Below are 22500 nucleotides of genomic sequence, written 5' to 3'. Positions count from 1 at the left end.
GAATGTGGTGTTACAGGGGTTATAGTTAGAGTTAACAGTAACTCTGCTTCATCACACATACAGTAGCTTATAATTTATAACTATATAAAAATATTCTTTCTGTGGAACAGCTGAGAAAAGATAAAAGAGTTTCCTGTATTTATATTAGCACTCTTCGGCTGTGGATTCTTTATTCTCCAGACTCTCAGAAGCAGTGATCTTTAGCGCTGAATGTCGTTTATTAAATGACGTTATTCGGTTAGTGCTGCCTGTAAGGAGCCGGTAAGCCGTAAGGAAGCGGAGTCCCTTTAAACTGCACTCTGCTGAACGATTGAGGAAAAAGAGCTGCGTTTATAATTCCCTGGTGACTTCTGCAGGATTTGTACAACACCAAAGATGGGCAACTCTGTGTTTCTGCTCAGTGTGAAGCAGAGACCTGGGGAGAATGGGAATAAACCACCACTACACACACGCACACACACACACACACACACACACACACACACACACACACACACACACACACACACACACACACACACACACACACACACACACAGAGTCACATCCTGATGGCATCCAGAAGGTGTAAAAGGTGAAATAATATTGTAAATGAGGCAGCTGATGATTATAGATAGATAGATAGACAGACAGACAGATAGATAGATAGATAGATAGTTAGACAGACAGACAGACAGATAGATAGACAGACAGATAGATAGACAGACACACAGACAGACAGACAGATAGATAGATAGACAGACAGATAGATAGATAGACAGACAGATAAATAGATAGTTAGACAGACAGACAGACAGACAGATAGATTGACAGACAGACAGACAGACAGATAGACAGATAGACAGACAGACAGACAGACAGACAGACAGATAGACAGACAGACAGACAGACAGCTAGATAGATGACTTTGTTAATCCCTGGCGGGGAAATTTAGGTGTCGTCGCAGCCAGGTACATTAAGTACAGCCACGATACAATACAATCACAGTACAATTTCAATTAAATAAAATAAGTACCACTAATACAGATGCCAGTACATATAGAAGGATGGGTACAAATGAATTGGGGAAGCGTCGCACAGTTAAAAACTTCCCAATGGGAAGTAAGTGGATAAGGTGCAGAGAGGACATAAGACGGATCAGTCCGTAGATGAATAGATCCCTTATACTGTATAAATATGATATAAGTATGATAAATGTAATGAAGATATGGTATATGCAATGAAATTATACACCAGATATATAAATATGATTACACATATGATCAGTATTATATATAAGTGGAGTGTGGAATGTAAAAGATGAGAGGTAACTTAAGGTCCAGTTCCTGACCATAGGTCTAATAGGCACAGATGGATTCATCTAACAGGGCAGGTGAGGTCTGAGAGGGTCAGATGAGTTATAAAGTTTGATGGCAGCGGGCAGGAATGATTTCCTGTAACGTTCCTTTAAACAGTGGGGTTGAATAAGTCTGGTGCTGAAGATGCTCTTGAGTTTGTCTAGTGTATTGTAGAGGGGGTGGGAAGCATGGTCCCTAATTGCCAGCAGTTTTCCCTGCATTCTGTCTCTAACCACCTCCTAAATAGAGGCAAGCTTAGTGCTTGACTTCAGACGCAACCTTTTTTATGAGTTTGATCAGTCTGTTAGCATCCTTTGCTTTGATCCCGGCACCCCAACACACCACAGCAAAGAAGACGGTGCTCACAAAAATAGACTGATAAAACATATGCAGCATCTTGTTGCGTACATTGAAGGACCTGAGCCTCCTCGGGAAATAAAGCCGGCTCAGGCCCTTCTTGTAGACACCCTCAGTGTTTGTGGACCACTCTAGCTTATTGTCCAGTTGTACACCCAAGTACTTGTATGTTGTGACAACTTCCATGTCTGTCCCCCCAACGTGGACTGGGGAGGGCGAGGACTTTTTCGTGCTAAAATCCACTACCACTACTTTTGTCTTTGCACGTTCAGCTGTAGGAGATTCTCCCTGCTTCACCTAACAAAGCGGTCGAAGACATCCCTAAACTCCTCCTCCCATCCATTCTCCACACCCGCAACAATGACTGTGCCATCCGAAAATTTCTGCAGATGGCATATCAGATGCTCAGACACTCTGCTCTGAAGTCTCACAAACTGAGGTCTGCCCATCATATAGTCATTTATCCATGAGACCAGAGGAGCATCTACCTGCATATTCTCCAGTTTTTCCCTCACCAGTCTAGGCTGGATCGAATTAAAGGTGCTGGAGAATTCAAAGAACATGATGCGGACTGAGGTGTTGGGTCTGTCAAGGAAGGAGTATGCCTTCTGCAGCAAGTATATTATTGCATCCTCCACCCCAAGATGAGGCAGGTATGCGAACTGTAGGGGGTCTTGTGATGAGCATACTAGTGGTCTGAGGTGTGCTAGAGCTAGTCTCTCCATTACCTTCATTATGTGAGAGGTCAGTGCTATTGGCCTGTAGTTATTTGGTGTTACAGGGTATCTTTTCTTAGGCACTGGCACCAGGCAAGATGTTTTCCATAGCACTGGGAATCTCTGAAGGGGCAGGATCCAGTTGAAAAGGTGCTGGAATACTCCACATAGCTGGCTGGCACAGGCCTTCAGTACTCAAGGGCTGCTGCCATCTGGCCCAGCAGCCTTTCCCTGATTAAGCCTCTCCAGCTCTCTTCTCACCTGGTTGGCTGTGATGTGTATTTCAGCCCGGCAGGTGGGGGAAGTGGCAGGGTCTGTGGTGGGTGTCAACAGGGGGGTAGGGTGTGGGGCTGACAGAGGTGGAACAAAATGGTGTCTACTGTTCGAGATGGTGGGGTTTGTGAGGGATGTAAGAGTGTCCTGTTGAAAAACTGGTTAAGCTCATTTGCTACTTCTGCATTCCCCTCAACTGCCCCTCCACTTTTCCTCTGAAAGCCGGTAATCTCTCTCATCCCATTCCATGCGTCCTTGGCCTTGTTCATTTCCAGTCCCTCCAGTTTCCTCCTGTATGCGTCCGTGGTCTCCGTAAGACTGTGTTTTAGTTCTCTTTGTACACGCTTGAGTTCTGCTCAGTCCCATGACCTAAAGGCCCTCTTCTTTTCACTGAGTAAGCCCTTCAGGTCACTGGTAACCTGAGTACATTGAGTAACCTGAGTACACTGAGTACATCTCTGAGTGCATTGTGTACTGTGTAGACAACTCCAACAACTAAAGAGGTCTACTGTTACCCTAACAACAAACCATGGTTGTCCACACAGAACCCAATGTACTCAGAGACACAAGACTACCAGTCCATCTATGTCCTCACCATGTGGTTCATTGGAAGCATTCCAGTCAGTGGTTTTTAGAGCGTCACGCAGTGATTCCATGGCCTCATGAGACAGTCCTCACTGTAGCTGGTTGCTGCTGAACAATAGGCTTGTATGATGGTGTGAACAGGACAAAGTTGTGGTCTGACCTGCCTAATAGGGGCAGGGCAGTGGAACTGTAGGCTTCTTTAACATTTGCATACAGGAAATCTAAAGTCTTATCCTTGTGGTGCATTTAACAAACTGGTCAAATGTGGGAAGTGTAATGAGAGAGAAACATGGTTAAAGTCCACTGTTATAATGACGAAGGCACCGGGGTGTTTTGTTTGTAGACAGGCAGTTACAGAGTGGATGATGTCACTTGCTGATTACAGAATAGATGGCTATAAGAGACCAAAAAGGAACAGGAAAGAGAGAAATAATGGTGCGATATAGAGGAGGAGAAATGACAAGGATTCAGAGGATTTTAGTTTTGTGTCATTATTGGTTTTATTGAGCTGTTACACACAACTTCTGATCATGTGATCAGTGTGAGACAGCTGTCACTTCCTGTCTGCAACTCTGACACTTTCATCCTCAGACGTCAACCAAGATGTCAGTTCTAGGACACAAAGTTGTGTGTGTTTGTGTGTGTGTGTGTGTTTGTGAGAGAGAGAGCTTTGAGGTCTTTTCAGATGCAGATCTTCTTCACTTCAATGTCATGCTGTCAGGCCTCACTTTCATGGGATTACGGTTGATGTTGCATGGTGTAGAGCTGACAAATATGACAAAAAATGTGTGTGTGTGTGTGCGTGTGGGGGGGGGCTTTCAAAGGCCTGGTGCTGACTCTGAAAACACTGAAGGCACTGATTTATGAAAGTCAGATATTTCACCAAGAGCATTTCATCAAGTGCTTCAGGGTGACTCATGGCAGAGTGTGAGGACATGTATGTTGGCATGAAGACACACACACACACACACACACACACACACACACACGTTGCATCACCTCCTCTGGCAGGCACTTTATCTGGTAATTTCTTGCAGTTGAGTGATCTGAGGTGGCGTGTGTGTGTGTGTGTGTGGGTGTGTGTGTGTGTGTGTGCGTGTGTGTGTGTGTGTGTGTGTGTGTACATGCACATCCACTAGATGGCACTATGGGAGAGCATTGCGTTCTTGATGATCACCTATAGCTCCAACTTTTCAATGTTGTCACGAGGATACATCCATCCCATAGCTCTCCCTCCCTCAGTTCCTCTCCGTCCATCACTCGTTTCCACTGGGGGTGAGACGAATGTGTGAAAAACAAGTACAGGATACATACACACACACACACACATACACACACTCACACACACGCACACACACACAGCTACCTAAGGATGTTCGGCTAATTTACTCTGCGTCTCTGTCTTTCATTTTCAAAAACCAATTAGCCATTGTCCTTTTAGCAGAACAAACACACACCCACACTCCCCCCCCCCCCCCCCCCCCACGCAACGTTTATTCATAAAGTTTATAGTTTATTACCAGCACTCTTTCTCTCTCTCTCTCTTTCTCTCTCTCTCTCTGGACACATTCATGTGATAATGAATAAATTCTCCCCATGCCACATGTTCTTTGCGCTCGACTCTCTCAGGTCCTCAGCAGGGATGCCTCTCGCTCCTCGCAATGACAGGAAATAAGAAAAGGGGACAATTTGAAGCTTCACACGAGAACATTCTCTTTTATGTCTCCCTCCATCTTTTCCCCTCGTCTCTCACATGCGCTCTGCTCAGTCAATTGAGTTCCAAAAATCTAAAATATAGTGAATTATTCTAAAAGAAATTCTGTCACTGTGTCACACTGAGGCCCTTTTTCTGTTCTGTGCTATAAACGTGAAAAAAGATCAAGTCAGGAGACAAGAGGTACGGACAGAAAGGCTGTGCATGGAGGGGGTGGCCATTAACCTTTCCTGGTGTTAACCTTTAAACTAATAATGATAAAATAATCAGGTGGGGTTTGAGAAGATGTTCTTGTTCATTTTATTCACACCAGCACGAATTTACATATAAACGCAAGAGGTTTAAAATGGTGCTCATCATGGTCCTTTTTTAAAGAACCATCCTCACAGTATCTTGGTGAAGATTCCAACAGGTTCTTTGACTAGAGGACTAGCAGGGACTCCACCCTGGTCTACGGTCAGGACCTTCAAGATGGACCAGAATCTTGGTCAAGAGATTTTATCTTACACTGGTCCATTGGAATCCACCTTGTGTCACCTTGTGGTTAGAAAGCTCCTGTTACTAGCAGGGATCCTGGTTTGGTCCATGTTGAATGGACCTTTCTACCAGAATGCTGGTCAAGGTTTCAAGAGATTCTTTGAATAAAGAAGTACTAGCAAGAACCAAATGCTTGATTAGCCCTCCTCACAGAATCTTGTTCAAGATTCTAAGTGCATCCTTGGTTGGAGGAGGATTAGGATGAGTCCTACTTGGTCCATCTTGAAGGGACAAAATCTTCATGAAAATTTCCTTCTTTGATTGCAAAAGTAATAGTTTGATTAATTGAATGCAACCTTGGTTTATTGGCTTGAGAAATTCTTTGGTTACAAAATGTCTAGCTGAGTCTTGCCTAAAAATTTGTGAAGAGGTTTCTTTAGGGATAGACCAAGGTGGAGTACCTTGGTCTATCCCTAAAGAAGCCTCTTCACAGATTATTAATCAAGATTCCAAGATATCTTCACTGATTACAAGAATTCTAACACTGATCTCACTTTGGTCCATTGGGTAAAGAGCTTCTTTGATGGGAAGAGGATGCCACTTCTGTATGTTGGATCCTACTCTTGTCCATCTCAACTTTGCTCCGACAATTTTGGTCATGATTCCAAGGGCTTTGTGATTAGATAAGGATAAGTGGGCATTCGACCTTGGTTCATCCTCACAGGATCGTTGTATCAGAATTTTGGTGAAAATTCCAAGGATTTCCTTGTTTACAAGAGCTAAAGTTCATCCATTGGATGCCACCTTTGTTTATTGGTTTGAGAGCTTCTTTGATCAGAGAACAACTGGCTGTGACCCCACCTTGGCGTAAATCATCACAGTAACTTGGTCAAGTTACTGGGACCCCACATTGGTCCATCCTGAAAGGACCTGCCTAGCAGATTTCCTTGCAAATTTCCTAACATGGCCACCCTGATTATTAATTTGAAAATGTCTGATTGGAAGGGTACTAGCAGGGAACCCACTTGATACATCCCTAAAGAACCCTCTTGGTCTAGATTTGAAGATTTCACTCTAAGAAAGGGACTAGCAGGGGCACTACCTGGTCCTACTAGATTCTTGGTCAAGGTTCCAAGGCTTTCTTTGATTACTAGCAAAGTTCTTACCTATACCATCGGATGCCATCTTGGTTTATTCAAGAGCTTCTTTGATTAGAGGACGACTAGCAGGGATCCCAGGCTGGTCCATTGTTGTCACCATCCTGGCACAATGGCACCTGGGTGAGGACAGAGGACACATGATGGAAGGACATGGCTAAAATATAGATTGTCCATTGTCTAATAGCTAATCAACAAACCCCAGATGTATAATTAAGAGCATTTTTTTTCTCAGTGAAATAAATTCTAATGCTGGCGCAGATATCATAACTTGTGATGTCTACAGCAGCTTGTTGTTCATGAGCCCAATTTGAACACCTTTTAAGGACTTTCTGCATAGATTTCTCACAAACACAGCAACTTCAAACCTTCAGCTTAGCCTTAACTACGACTTTTTGTATGAGTTTTAGAAATTTGCAATTGAAAGACTGAAAAAAAAAACCCCTAGAAAAGTAAATTAATTAATCAAAACTATTTTGAGTATTCCGGATGTGTTTTGTTACCAATCACAGTATAATTATCTTCTGAGTTGTCTGATGCTATTTTGTTGATATCAAAATACACCAAAAGTAATTGAAATCTGTGTTTTTAAAGAGAAATAAAAGAGTGGTGACAATCCCTCTGGAACTGAATGGGGAGAAAAGCAGTTTAGCTAATTTCAGGTAATTTCACGGTAAATTAGCACTAGTTTCACCCACAGGTGTAGTTTATATGGACATTCTCCTCTACAATGGTAGAAATTTGTGGGGGGAGGGTCACCATACACACTCTTGCTCAGAATTGGCATCTGTCTGTTCAGCCACCTGCCACTCCACACAAAGCTTCCACAATTGTATTAATTGCTGTTGGCACTGATGGCATTATGGGAGTGTGAGGGCCAAACAGGAAGAGGCGGCCATGTTGGCCCTGAGTGCAGGGGTCAGTAGCATCTCTTTGACGTCTTGGCAGATTTATTGTTGGACGGCTGCCTGTGTGCTGGGTGATATTAGGTCATTGCGTGTGTCTGTGTGTGCGTCTGTGTGTGTTTGTGTGTGTGTGTGTGTGTGTGTGTGTGCGTCTGTGTGTGTGTGTATTGTTAATACACTTGGACAGATTTTTCCCCTTCAGCATAAGAAACACGCTGAGACGGTTTAATTTCTCAATTTGCTTTGCGTGTGTGTGTGTGTGTGTGTGTGTGTGTGTGTGTGTGTGTGTGTGTGTGTGTGTTGCATGTTTACATGCTAGTATTTTCTCTTTAAGGTGTGACACTGTTGAATGGAATGTGAGTGTGATCCTCAAGCATGCCAGAGCATGATGGGAAAATGACTGTGCTATTAACGCCCTGTAGGCTTCACAACACCATGGCAACCATGCACTTCCTCTCTCTCTCCTTCTCTCTCTCCCTCCCTCTCTCTCCCCCTCTCTTTCTCTCTCTCTCTCTCCCTCCCTTTCTCTCTTCTGTCTCTTTCTCAGCACGTCTCTGTCCTTCATCAATTAGAGATGGAGACTGAGGTGTTAACTATTTGCAACAGGGCTAATTAGGGTTGAGGATAGATAGATAGATAGACAGACAGACAAACAGATAGATAGATAGACAGATAGATAGATACAGGCAGACAGACAGATAGATAGATAGATAGATTGATAGACAGACAGACAGAGAGACAGATAGACAGACAGATAGACAGACAGATCGATAGATAGAAAATGCACACACACACATCACAATTTCACCTCGATTCACTTCCTCGTGGCTTCATGAAATTTCGCTCGAGTAGCTGTCAGAGCTCGATCTAAATAAACTAAAATGTAAAATAACAGGAAGTGCTGGATCAAGTGCTGTTCCATGTGCTGCTGAATAATGAATGTGGAAGAGATTTTATTAAATGAAAGCAGTGATTAATGTGATAATTACATCTAGCATCATCCACACAGTAATATATCGGTTATAATTATATGTACACATAGTGTTTATGTTCACACACACACACACACACACACACACACACACACACACACACACACACACACACACACACATCATGAAGTTTGCTATTACCTGGGTCAATATACCTGTCAATCTAAATCAGAGGCAAATGCTTTCAGTTTATAAACACTAAAATCTCTCTCTCTCTCTCTCTCTCTCTCTCTCTCTCTCTCTCTCTCTCTCTCTCTCTCTCCTCACTTCTGCTCCCTTCATCCATCCATCTTTTCAGCTCCCTGCCTTCCTAATTTCCCTCCATCACCCAAAACCCTTCCCTCCTTCACTAATTCTCTCTTCTCCCTCTGTCTCTCTCTCTATCCATCTTTTTACCTCCTACAATACATCAATCCCCCCTCCATCTGTCTGTTTCCTCCCATTGTTCTCTCCTCCATCTGCCTCTTTATGGATCATCTCTCCACCTCTCCATACCATCCTGCAAGCACTTTTTATCCTTATGACATCATTCATCCTTCTCTCTCTCCGTCTCTCTCTCTCTCTCTCTCTCTGTCTTTTTCATTTCCTCTCGTTTCTTCCTCATCTCTCCTCCACAGTGCTGCTGAGGCTTGTTAGTACTTTATTTCCACAGTTACAGCTGCATGTGTGTGATGCTCACTCGCAGACACACACACACACACACACACACACACACACACACACACACACACACACACACACACACACACACAAAATCAGCTCCAGAACTATTGGCACCCTGGAAGAGATAGATAGATAAAGGCTTCATCCTCACTTTTTCTTGCATTTCTTTTACTTTGATTACTATCTCTCCGTCTTTACCCCTGTGATCTTCATTAGAGTATTTTATGCTCAGGAGTAGTTACCACTGCGCTCAAGCTCCCAACACTGCTGTAAAGGAACGGAGAGATTACTAATCCCTCTGCATTTTTCCCTCTCTTTGTTCTCCTCTTTCAGATGACTCGCCTGTGCTATTATTTCTTTAAATGACCTGGAACGCTAAAGGGGGAGACAGAGAGAGAGAGAGAGAGAGAGAGAGAGAGAGAGAGAGAGAGAGAGAGAGAGAGAGATACAAAGGTGTTGCTTTGACTTTGTGATAGTAATTTAAGAATCCCCTCTCTCTCTCTCTCTCTCTCTCTCTCTCTCTCTCTCTCTCTCTCTCTCTCTCTCTCTCTCTTTTGGATAGAAGCTGAAGGATTTTTCATGTTTCATGAAAATAACAATTGTGAGCATCTCTAAAGAGTGGCAGTTGCTAAGTTACAGAGCTAGCGGGTGATTTAGTAGCTAGCGCTCAGCGTTTAGTGCTCTGTTTAAGATACAGAGTGAACAACCCCCCCCACCCCCCTCATACACACACACACACACACACACACACACACACACACACACACACACGGTGAAGTGTGTTCATCTGCATCGTCTTTAATAAGCATTCAGTATTTTTTCCCCCACACATTTCATTTTTCCAACTCACTGTCATAATCCCCTCTGGAGTCATAGATAAGAGACAGTAATGTCTCTCTCTCTCTCTGTCTCACTCACACTCTCTCTGTCTCTCTCTATGTCTCACTCTCTCTCACTCTGTCTCACTCACACTCTCTCTGTCTCACTCTCCCTCTGTCTCTCTGTCTCTGTCTCACTCTCTCTCTGTCTCTCTCTGTCTCACTCTCCCTCTGTCTCTCTGTCTCTGTCTCACTCTGTCTCTGTCTCTCTCTGTCTCACTCTCCCTCTGTCTCTCTGTCTCTGTCTCACTCTGTCTCTGTCTCTCTCTGTTGCACTCTCTCTCATTCTCTCTCTGTCTCTCTCTCTCTCTTCCTGTCTCTCTCTCTCTGTCTGTCTCACTCTCTCTCACTCTCTCTCTCACTCACACTCTCTCTCTGTCTCACTCTCTCTCTGTCTCTCTCTCTCTGTCCGTCTGTCTCTCTCTCTGTCTTGCTCTCTCTCTGTCTCACTCTGTCTCTGTCTCTCTCTGTCGCACTCTCTCTCTGTCTCACTCTCTGTATCTCTCTCTGTCTCACTCTGTCTCTCTCTCTCTTTGTCTCTCTCTGTCTCACTCTGTCTCTCGCACTTTCTCTCATTCTCTCTCTCTGTTTCACTCTGTCTCTGTCTCTCTCTGTGTGTCTCACTCTCTCTGTCTCAATTTCTCTCTCTCTCTCTCTCTCTCTCACCCACACACATTCTCTCTCTCCCTGTCTCACTCTCTCTTTGTCTCTGTCTCTGTCTCTGTCTCACACTCTCTCTGTCTCTCTCTGTCGCACTCTCTCTCATTCTCTCTCTCTGTCTCACTCTCTCTCTTCCTGTCTCTCTCTCACTTTCTCTGTCGCACTCTCTCTCATTCTCTCTCTGTCTCACTCTCTCTCTCTCTCTCTGTCTGTCTGTCTGTCTCTCTCTCTCTCTCTCTCTCTCACAAACACACATACACACACTCTTTCTCTCTCACACACACATACTCTGTCTCTCTCTCTCTCTCTCTCTCTCTCTCTCTCTCTCTCACACACACACATGGCTTTATGACAGAGATGAGATGAGTTCCTGTCCATAAAGTTTGAAGATATCGTATCACATTTAGCATCCGAGTGGTTCAGCGCTTAGGATCTCAGTAAAGACACAAAGAGAAGATGTGTGAGTTTGGATTAAAGTGACGGTGCTGGAGGCTGGAACTCATTATCATGTGAAGTGTAGAAATAGGGCAGGGAGACATGATTCATGGTCAGATTCAGGGACATGCTTTGCATTTGCATTAGTTTGTACACAGAACCTGGCAACCCGGTGGAGGAGTCTCTGTAGCGTGAACACCTTCAGGAGAGAAGAGTTTACGCTTTGCAGTTTCTCTCTTCCTGTATTGTTTTTATTTTGTTGTATTAACAAAGAGAATGAAAGAGAGAGAGAGAGAGGGGGGGGGGGACGACTGTTTGCAGCTGCTGTAACATAAGAGAGAACCTTTTTCACCAAATGACTTGTACCTATAAATGGATAAAAACGGCAAAGTGCTCTTCTTAAATGAATAACCCAGTAATTGTTGGTAAAATTGTGGGTATAAGAGACGACGTGCTATTATAGTAATGGAACTGCCATTGATTATTTCTGTATAACAGCTCGTGTTTTGTTCCTTCCATACTGTAGCTAGCTAGATAATAAATGATTAAATATAACTAGCTAGCACTTTTCAGCAAAATAGTTTCTAATGGAGCAAGTACAAGTCAGAAGATTGGTTACTAGCTAATCTACAAAAGCAGAATGATTAACTTTATCAACATATATTCTAAGATCTCTAGCTCAACACTGTGTCTGGTTTCTGTCATGGAACCGGTTCGTGTTCTACATGTCTCATGAGATCGGGTTGTGAGTTGAAATGTGTAAAACACAAACCCATGTGCCTTATCGCAGTTGATAAAGGGGAAACAGTACAATTTTCGATTATTCCCCAGTACTTTGATTCATGAAAACGTCTATGTTTAATCTGATCTTCCTCAAAATGTGTTGAACACATACATACAGTACAAATGACCAATGATGTTATAACAGCCATGCTAACTTCTGACCTTGAAGTCGTAGAGAGGTCTACGGTGAACTTTATGGCGATCACTGACTAGCACCTTCATGACTTTTACATTCATCCAACTTTTCAGCATTTGGCTAACTGCAAAAATGCTGTTAAAAATACATATCCTTTGTCCTAGGTGTGATTCCCCCCTTATTGTCTGGAATGGTCTGTCCTGACTGTAGACCTGTGATGGATGGGTCAAACTACTTCTATCCTTAAGGGGGGGTTCACTGAGCCAGACGTAGTGAAAACAACACCAGCCATTACACAATCAGTCAATACAGCAGCTAACGGCTAAGTTTGATCCATAGATTAGAGAGAGAGAGAGAGAGAGAGAGAGACAGAGAGAGAGAGAGAAAATAAAATTAAAGGAAGTATTTAATTTCACCTAGCTGTCTTTTTCCAGTCCTTCCCCCATTTCACTCAGCACCTGTCTAGCCTTTTGTGGTTTCTCGTTTGGAAGTGACTGCTCAAACCACAGGTGTGAACAAACACACACACACACACACACAGACACAGAATAGCCCACCTCGAAGGCAAACACATCTATATGGAAACAGTTAGGAATGAAATTCAGATACCACAAGCCGCAATTTTACTCAGCAGGAGGTTAACAAGGAGGTTAAGTATGGTTTAACTCATAGTGCATATATATATATATATATATACACACACACACACACACACACACACACACAGACTGTATTTAATATATACACGGTCCCCTCTGCAATTATTGGAATGGCAAGTCCATGTGTGTGTTTGTGCTGTACACCAAAGACATTTGGGTTTGAGATCAAAAGAGTGTGTGACAAGAGTTTTGGATCTCAGCTTTTATTTCCTGGTATTTCTATCTAGACGTGTTAAACAACTTACAACACAGAACCTTTTGTATCGGACCACACAATATTTAGGTGAGCAAAAGTATAGGAACAGATCGGTCTTGAAGTAAATGAAAGTAAATACCACTTAATATTTGGTTGTATTTCCCTTACTCGCAGTGACTGCATCAATCCTGTGACTCAGTGACTCCACACTGCTGGGTTCTTCTTCTGTGAAGTTTCTGCAGGATTTTACTGCAGCTTCTTTCAGGTGTTGTTTGTTTCGGGGGTTTCTCCCTTCAGTCTCCTCTTCAGGAGGTGAAACGCTGATCAGTTGGGTGAAGGTCTGGTGATTGACTTGTCCAGTCTAAACCCTTCCTGTGTCGAGGTGGCAGTGTGTTCTGGGTCGTCGTCTTGCTGCATGACGAAATTCCTCCTGATTAATCCGGGTGCATTTCTCTGTAAATCTGCAGATAAAATGTCCCTGTAAACTTCTGAATTCGTTCTGCTGCTACCATCATGAGTTCCATCATCAATAAAGATTAGTGAGAATGTTCCAGAAGCAGCCATGCAAGCCCAAGCCATGACGCTACCTCCACCATGTTCCACAGATGAGCTTGTATGTTCTGGATCATGAGCAGATCCTTTCTTTCCCCACACGTTGGCCTTTTGGTAGAGGTTAATCTTTGTTCCAGAACATTTGTGGATCATCTCTATACTTCTTTGTGAATTCCAATCTGGCTTTCTGATTCTTACCGCTGATGAGTGGGGTGCATCTTGTGGTACGGCCTCTATATGTTGCACAAATCTACAGTTACCATTAATGTAGTCTCCAGTATCTTTTCTAAACTTTTCTGGCCACGAGCTTCAAACAAACTTCTGAACACCAGGATATGAACTTTTCAGAGCATGGAGTACTGGATTGGAGCTAATGATACTGCCAATGGAGGTCATGTGGGTGGAGCTAATGATACTGCCAATGGAGGTCATGTGGGTGGAGCTAATGATACTGCTAATGGAGGTCATGTGGGTGGAGTTAATGATACTGCTAATGGAGGTCATGTGGGTGGAGCTAATGATATTGCTAATGGAGGTCATGTGGGTGGAGCTAATGATATTGCTAAAGGAGGTCATGTGGGTGGAGTTAATGATACTGCTAATGGAGGTCATGTGGGTGGAGCTAATGATACTGCTAACAGTGCTCATGTAGGTGGAGCTAATGATACTGCTAACAGTGCTCATGTGGGTGGAGCTAATGATACTGCTAACAGTGCTCATGTGGGTGGAGCTAATGATATTGCTAATGGAGGTCATGTGGGTGGAGCTAATGATACTGCTAACAGTGCTCATGTGGGTGGAGCTAATGATATTGCTAATGGAGGTCATGTGGGTGGAGCTAATGATATTGTTAAAAGAGGTCATGTGGGTGGAGCTAATGATACTGCTAATGGAGGTCATGTGGGTGGAGCTAATGATTTTGCTAATGGAGGTCATGTGGGTGGAGCTAATGATATTGCTAATGGAGGTCATGTGGGTGGAGCTAATGATATTGCTAAAGGAGGTCATGTGGGTGGAGTTAATGATACTGCTAATGGAGGTCATGTGGGTGGAGCTAATGATACTGCTAACAGTGCTCATGTAGGTGGAGCTAATGATACTGCTAACAGTGCTCATGTGGGTGGAGCTAATGATACTGCTTATGGAGGTCATGTGGGTGGAGCTAATGATACTGCATTGATCCTCTATTGGTTCTGCTGTTGTGAGTGTTTACAGTAAACACCAACACAGTGTGGGAAACGGTCACACCCTGCCACACCCTCATGTGGGACTGTTATATGATTAGTTAGGACTAGGGTTGTGATTATGAAATCGAAACATTGCATCATTTCATGCAATTATTTTGTTTGAGTGTGTGTGTGTGTGTGTGTGTGTGTGTGTGTGTGTGTGTGTGTGTGTGCACGTGATGAGTGTATCTGATCTTTAACCTCCAGCTGAGTAGAAGTGTGTATTGCATTATGGTGTGCATTCGAGCGTCAGAGATTTCCATATATATGTGTTTGCCTTCGAGATGAGCCAGCATATACTGTTTATACACCAGGCTGGTACATTACACACACACACACACACACACACACACACACATACACACACACACACACTATTTAGAGAACAGAAATGGACGCTGTGTGTGTGTGAGGAAACAATTAATAAAAAGAGTAGAAAACATAAAGAGTCAAATTAAAGTATTAAAAAAAGAAAATGATATACATATTGTTTATTATTACTATTATTATTATTATTATTATTATTATTATTATACATAGTATTAGTTTATAGAGTTATAAATATACAGAATCTATACATATTATTTTTTCTATTGATTTTTAGTTCTGAGTTTATACTTACAATATTTTTTCTTTCGTTTTAATGATGAAAATATTTCATTATTTTATTGGTAAACTACAGTGTGTTACTATATTATTTCTAATGGGGGTGAAGATGACAGGGTCAGAGTGTGACACACCACCTGCAGCCCTCAATCTCTCTCTCTCTTTCTCTCTCTCTTATGCTCTCTCTCTCCTTTCTTCTTTTGACGTGTGTGTGTGTGTGTGTGTGTGTGTGTGTGTGTGTGTGTGTGTGTGTTTCCTCTTTGGTCTCCCGAGCCCTATTGACACGCCCCAACACACACACACACACACACACACACACACACACACGTGCACACACACACAAACTCTTTCACTCGTGATTGAAACAAAGTGTGTGTATGTGTATGTGTGTATGTGTGTGTGTCAGTAGGTGTGAACTTGGTGCTCTGTCCACAACTTTCATTTGTCCTCTGTCTTCTCAGAATGTCACAGTAAGTAAGATTTCTTTCTTTCTTTCTTTCACCTATTTTGTTTTCCTCTTCTTTCCCTTTGCCTGTGCGTCTGTGTGTGTGTGTGTGTGTGTGTGTGTGAGTGTGTGTGAGTGTGTGTGCGTGCGCATGCATATCCTCAAGGATATGTCTGTACGGCTACAGGACTTTGTTGTCTATGACAGACACGTGTCAGTTTCAGTAATGAAGCTAATTAACAACACAAGCTAAATGATGCAAGTGGCTAGCTAGTCGGGTTGCCAGGTCTTCGATTTTCCAACTTTCGAATTTTAATTAACTTGCATCTGTGGATGCAGCGGCGAATGGTGTCGAATGACAAATATTTACCAAAGTATTCCCGAGCCCATGTCAGGATCTCCATTACAGACTCATGAGGGTTTTTAAGACAGTGACGTCTGATGGATCGGAGATCACACGCATTCAGAAGTGGTTTTCGGCCTCGTCCTTTACGCACCGAGATTTGAGCGGATTCCTTGAATCTTTTAATTATATTGTGCGCTGTAGAAGGTGAAACGCCCAAAATCCTACCGATTTGTCTTTGGGGAACGTTCTTCTCAAAGTGTTGGATTACTCGCTGATGCATCTGTTGACAGATCGCCGAGCCTCGACCCGTCCTTGCTCTTGAAGGACTAGGCCTTTTTTGGAGGCTCCTTATATACTCTGATTAGACGATCGCCTCACCTGTTTCACATCACCTTCTTATTTCAACTCCTCACATCGCTATTAGTCCTAAATCTCACATAGCCCCTGTCCCAACTTTTTTGGAATGTGTTGCATATATCAATTTCAAAATAAACGTTTATCTATGCAGTTGATTATATAAAACATCAAATACCTTGTCTTCATACATTTTTTTGTTTAAATGCAAGTCAAAGTACAAAGTACACGCCTCTTTGTTTTTATGACCATTTTCTATACTGTCCCAACTTTTTCGGAATTGGGGTTGTGTTTTCTTCTGAATTTGCATCTGTTTTATATAAATATCAAGTAGGAAATGGAGTGTGTTTACTGCATTGTAAAATGAGACACAACCCCCCCCCCCCCCCCACACACACACACACACACACACACACACACTCCTGAGAGTGCATTTTGGCATGGGATGTGTTATGGGTGTGACTGAGGGTTAAACCAGGGTAAAGGTATTAACCTCAACAAACCAGTTCTACTTCTATCATCATTTCCGCCTGCTGTGTGTATGTGTGTGCGTGTGTGTGTGTGTGTATGTGTGTGTGCGGGTGTGTGTGCGCACGTGTGTAATCCTGGCTTTTGCTTTGCATCTGTGTGTAGAATGACATCTCTGTGATTTCAACATTTATAAATGTGTTTGTAAAGACACTGAAAATAATGATCTCCAATAATGACATCCTGTTATGAAGCTGTGCTTATGAGGACGTTTGGTCCCCAGAAATGGTAATACTGGAATGTGTGTGTGGTTTTATTGGGACCGTGTCACACGTGGGTTGAGACATGGGTAATCATGGCTGTGGTTTTATGTCTGTGTGTGTGTTTACACTTCTGTCGACACAAGTGTGTTTATGAGGACTTACGCTGGAAATAATAAATAAAGCAGAAACACTTAGAGGAAAAAGAAAGTCATTTATACACTAAGGGCAATGACCAGAATGACCTCCAAGTCTAGTTATGGAACTGTGCTTATGAGGACATTAGTCGAATGTCTAATTCCATAAGTTATTTTTTTTTGGTGGTGGTGTTGTTTTACTGGTGTGTGTGTGTGTGTGTGTGTGTGTGTGTGTGTTTTTATTCAACTAGATATTTTCTTCATGCTTCATGTGTATGCCATGCTCTTACAGGTTCCCACAGCTTAAATATTTGTGTGTGTGTGTGTGTGTGTGTGTGTGTGTGTGTGTGTGTGTGTGTGTGTTCCAGAGGGATATTTTGGAATATAATTACTTGATTCTGCAGATTCAGTGAAAAAACTGAACTCTGATTAAACTCTTTGTCCAATGAAAATGCACTGAAGCAGGATCATGTATCAACACGACTGTGTGTACTTGTGTGTGTGTGTGTGTGTGTGTGTGTGTGTGTGTTTAATTTGCATTTTTCTCAGAAAATATAATTATATAATTTAGATTTTGTTTGAATAACTTTATTTGATTTAGTGTTAATGTCCGTGTTAATGTTCACGTTAATGTTCACGTTATTGTTCACGTTAATGTTCGCGCTAATGTTCACGTTAATGTTAATGTTCGCATAAACGTTCGCGTCAACGTTCGCGCTAACGTTCGCGCTAACGTTCCCCTTAACGTTCGCGCTAACGTTCCCCTTAACGTTCGCGCTAACGTTCACGTTAACGTTCGCGTTAACGTTCGCGTTAACGTTCGCGCTAACGTTCGCGCTAATGTTCGCGCTAATGTTCGCGCTAATGTTCACGCTAATGTTCACGTTAATGGTCACATTATTGTTCACATTAATGTTCGCGCTAACGTTCACGCTAATGTTAATGTTCACATAAACGTTCGCGTCAACGTTCGCGCTAACGTTCGCGCTAACGTTCTCCTTAACGTTCGCGCTAACGTTCACGTTAATGATCACGTTAACGTTGACGTTCGTGTTAACGTTCACGCTAATGTTCACGCTAATGTTCACGTTAATGTTTGTATTAATGTTCCTGCTTATACCTGTTAACACTCATGTTAACAGAAACATTAACGTGAACATTAACGTGAACATTAACAATAGCATGAACAGCTATAAACGTGAACATTAACACGAACATTAACACAAAGATTACCGTGAAGATTAACGCGTTAATAAATGTAAACGTTAAGGTGAATGTTAACATGAGCATTAACAGTTATGATTGTGATCATTAACATACACATTCACGTGAACATGGACACGTTCGTTCATGTGAACGTTACTGTAATATAATGCCACGACTGTCTTGGATTTCGGTGTTGATTATCAGTGGATGTAACATCAAAATACAACCTTGGTGTGTTCTACTACTCTACACATATACAGTATATGTGTACAGAGAGAGAGAGAGAGGGAGAGAGAGAAAGTGAGAGAGCTTTAGGGCTTTAGGACCATGCGCATCAGTGAACATCAGAGGCTTTTATTCTCCAAGTCGATGCAGTGAGTGAGAGAAAGAGGGAGAGAAGAGGAGAGGAACGAGTGTGTGTGAGGAGTCAATGCGCTGCCTGCACTCATTCAACACACACACCGGAGACCGTGTATGTGTGCGCGCTAGGGTGAATGTGTGTGTGTGTGTGTGTGTGTGTGTGTGAGTGTGTTTGAGACTCTCAAACACAAAAAGTCTTTCGGTGTTTCGTCCTGAGCTCTGAGCAGGTGGGAATGACATGAACATCCAGGAGAGGAAGAGAGGGAGAGACCTGTAAGATCACACACACACACACACACACACACACACACACACACACACACACACTTGCAGACAATAAGCAAGGGACACTTGAAGATAAGTGTGTGTGTGTGTGAATCTGTAAGTGTGTGTTTGTTGTTTTACACACACACACACACACACACACACACACACACACACACACACACACAGATGTTAACCACTGAACCCAGGTGAACGAGTGAGACAGGATGAAGGGACAGCAGCACACTCGTCTGTCCTGCTGCATGTTCTCACTGCACTCGTTTATTTTTCAGACGAGGACAGCAAGTCTTCCCGCGAGCCGACGAGCCGCCTGCGTCCTCACACGCCTTTCAGGTAGGGCATTCCTCCTCCTTCTTCTTCCTCTTCTTCCGCTTCTTCTCCTCTCTCTCTCTCCTTCTCTGACATGTCATCCATCACCTTCATCGTCCGTCTCTTTTATATCTCTTCATCAGCCAGCTGTACACCTCCGTCCATCATTCCACCTTTCTTCTCCTACACTTTCTCCGACTTGTCTTCTTTCCACTCGTCCCTTACGTGTCTCCTTCTCCATTTCTCTACATATATTTAATCCTTCAATCTCTCCATCTCTCACTCGCGCTTTTCTCTCAGGCTTGTTTTCCTTCATCTCGGACATCTCTCTCAATCACTTTCTCTCCCTTCTTCCTCGCCTCACTCTTTCTCCATCACTCATCCCTGCATCTCTCTCTTCTCTGATTCTGTCCATTTTCTGATATTCACCTTCACTGTGGACCTTTCCTCTCTCTCTCTATCTCTGTATCGACCTGCATTTCTCTCTCCCTCTCTCTCGCTCTCGCTGTCTCACTTCTTTTCTCACTGTTTTCTACATTACCCTCTTTTTCTCATCTCTTCATCCCTCCATCTCACTTTCTTTCACCATTTGTCTATATCTCTTACTTGCCTTTCGATCATTCCCTTCTTCTACTACTACTAATGAAGTAATAAATCTCTCCATTACCCATCCCTTCATCTCTCTCTCTCTCTCTCTCTCTCTCTCTCTCTCACACACACATCCTTCCACTGCTCTCCGTTTTCCTCTATTTGAGTCGCTTTATGTCTTTCACTACCCACCTCTTTATGTTCATCTCTCTGTTCTCTCTCCTCCATCTGTCTCTTTCTGTTCTCTTTCTTTATCTCTCCAACTTCAATTTCTCTGTCTGTACTGGTTACTTCCTAAAATCGTTTTTTCTCTACATTGTCTCTTTCTTTAGCAACTGCTCTTTGTCCTCTAAAACACACACACACACACACACACACACACACACACACACACACACACACACACACACACACACACACACACACACCTACCTGTCCTGTGTCTTTTATTACCTGTCACTTGCTGTAAGAGCAGAACAAATGGGGAAGAAAGGGACAGAACAAGAGACCGAGAGAGAGAGAGAGACAGCAACAGGTGTAGACAGAACAGATAGATAGATAGATAGATAGATAGATAGATAGATAGATAGATAGATAGATGGACATATCACACATTCCAGAGGACAAGTTCTACACATTCCAACATGTGTGAAATGCTGCGCTCTGATTGGCTGGGAGCTGTGAGGATGATGATGTACAGCATCATGGAGAAGATGCTGATTGGTTGATCAGAGATGACTGATGTGTAATTATTGATGTGTTAGTGTCGGAGTGGAATTGCGATGTGTGTTTGTGTGTGTGTGTGTGTGTGTGTGTGTGTGTGTGTGTGTGTGTAAACAGGAAGTTGTTGGAGACTTCACTTCTCTCACTCACAGTAAATAAATGAGTTGATCTTGTTCATTAATACACATCAGTGGACTAATAGCGTGGCATCTGGCTGTACTTTTAATGTATGTGTGTGTGTGTGTGTGTGTGTGTGTGTGTGTGTGTGTGTGTGTGTGTGATTATATCTGATGACCAACTGTCCCAAATGTTTGAATTTACAAAACTGAGAGAAAGAAATAAAGAAAGAACACCAAACGTCAAAATGAAACAACAAGCAAATACTAGAAATGATGAAATATAAATATATTTTTATAACAACAATGTGGAAACAATTCAAATAATATAACAGTAACATGTAAAGTAACATGCCAGTAAAATGAAGGAAAATGATCAAAGTGTTTAGCCATTTTTCTTTTTTTCAGTAGAGCATGAGGGATGTTTACTGGCGATGATGTAGATGTTTATAATCTCATAAAACCTAGCAACATATAAATGAATAAATAAACCTGAATTAACATGAAAACAAAACATGTTCTCGATAAAGTTAGTAGACACGAACACAAACAATTCAGACTATTATTTAGTGTTAATGCTAATGCTAATGTTAATAGCTGCGTTCACGCCACGTTCACATCGTAATTACTGCAGGTATGAGATTCCGACTTGTAAAAAGAGACGTGAACTCCGAGAGCTCCGATTTGTAGAAACACATCGCGACTTATTATGTGTTTTGGTGTTGCGTATTATGCTACGTGGTATTACAACTTGTTATTACGTTATATACTTGTTATTGCTGCTTGTTATTCTGTGTTATTGCGACTTGTTATTCTACGTGTTATTGTGACTTGTTATGCCACGTGTTATTGTGACTTGTTATACTATGTGTTATTGTGACTTGTTATACCACGTGTTATTGTGACTTGTTATACCACGTGTTATTGTGACTTGTTATACTATGTGTTATTGTGACTTGTTATACCACGTGTTATTGTGACTTGTTATACTATGTGTTATTGTGACTTGTTATACCACGTGTTATTGTGACTTGTTATACCACGTGTTATTGTGACTTGTTATACTATGTGTTATTGTGACGTGTTATACTATGTGTTATTGTGACTTGTTATACTATGTGTTATTGTGACGTGTTATACTATGTGTTATCGCGACTTGCTATGCCACATGTTATTGCAACATGTTATTCTACATGTTGTGACTTGTTATGCCACATGTTATCGCGACTTGTTATGCTACGTGTTATCGCGACTTGTTACGCCACGTGTTATTGTGACTTGTTATTCTACGTGTTATTGCGACTTGTAATACTACATGTTACCGTGACTTCTTGTGCTACGTGTTATCGCGAGTTTTTATGCTAAATGTTATCGCGACCTGTTATGCCACGTGTTATCGCGACTTGTTATGCCACGTGTTATCGCGACTTGTTATGCCACGTGTTATCGCGACTTGTTATGCCACGTATTATCGCGACTTGTTGTGGTACATGTTATCGCGACTTGTTATGCCACGTGTTATCGCGACTTGTTATGCCACGTGTTATCGCGACTTGTTATGCCACGTGTTATCGCGACTTGTTATGCCACGTGTTA

The 22500-nt window shown here is 42.5% G+C and overlaps 1 protein-coding gene across 6 annotated transcripts in view; it reads left to right on the top strand.

The window, feature by feature from the left end:
- The window catches only part of LOC108277799 (cGMP-dependent 3',5'-cyclic phosphodiesterase), a 298719-nt gene that overhangs the window by 52026 nt on the left and 224193 nt on the right, over nucleotides 1-22500 (top strand). For 2 of the 6 annotated variants that reach the window (XM_053679210.1, XM_053679211.1), the window contains exons 1-2: nucleotides 15614-15777; nucleotides 19441-19501. In XM_053679210.1, the coding sequence (XP_053535185.1) occupies nucleotides 15770-15777; nucleotides 19441-19501 (69 nt within the window). In that variant the 5' untranslated portion in view covers nucleotides 15614-15769. Of the gene's footprint in view, nucleotides 1-15613; nucleotides 15778-18732; nucleotides 19157-19440; nucleotides 19502-22500 lie in introns of those variants that run through there. The other 4 variants (XR_008395158.1, XM_053679207.1, XM_053679209.1 and 1 more) reach the window with 3 other exon arrangements.

This window comes from Ictalurus punctatus, unplaced genomic scaffold (assembly GCF_001660625.3).
Source record: "Ictalurus punctatus breed USDA103 unplaced genomic scaffold, Coco_2.0 Super-Scaffold_100071, whole genome shotgun sequence".
Lineage (NCBI taxonomy): Eukaryota > Metazoa > Chordata > Actinopteri > Siluriformes > Ictaluridae > Ictalurus > Ictalurus punctatus.
Note: the sequence above shows the minus strand (reverse complement) of the source record. Positions and strands in the feature narration are given on the sequence as shown.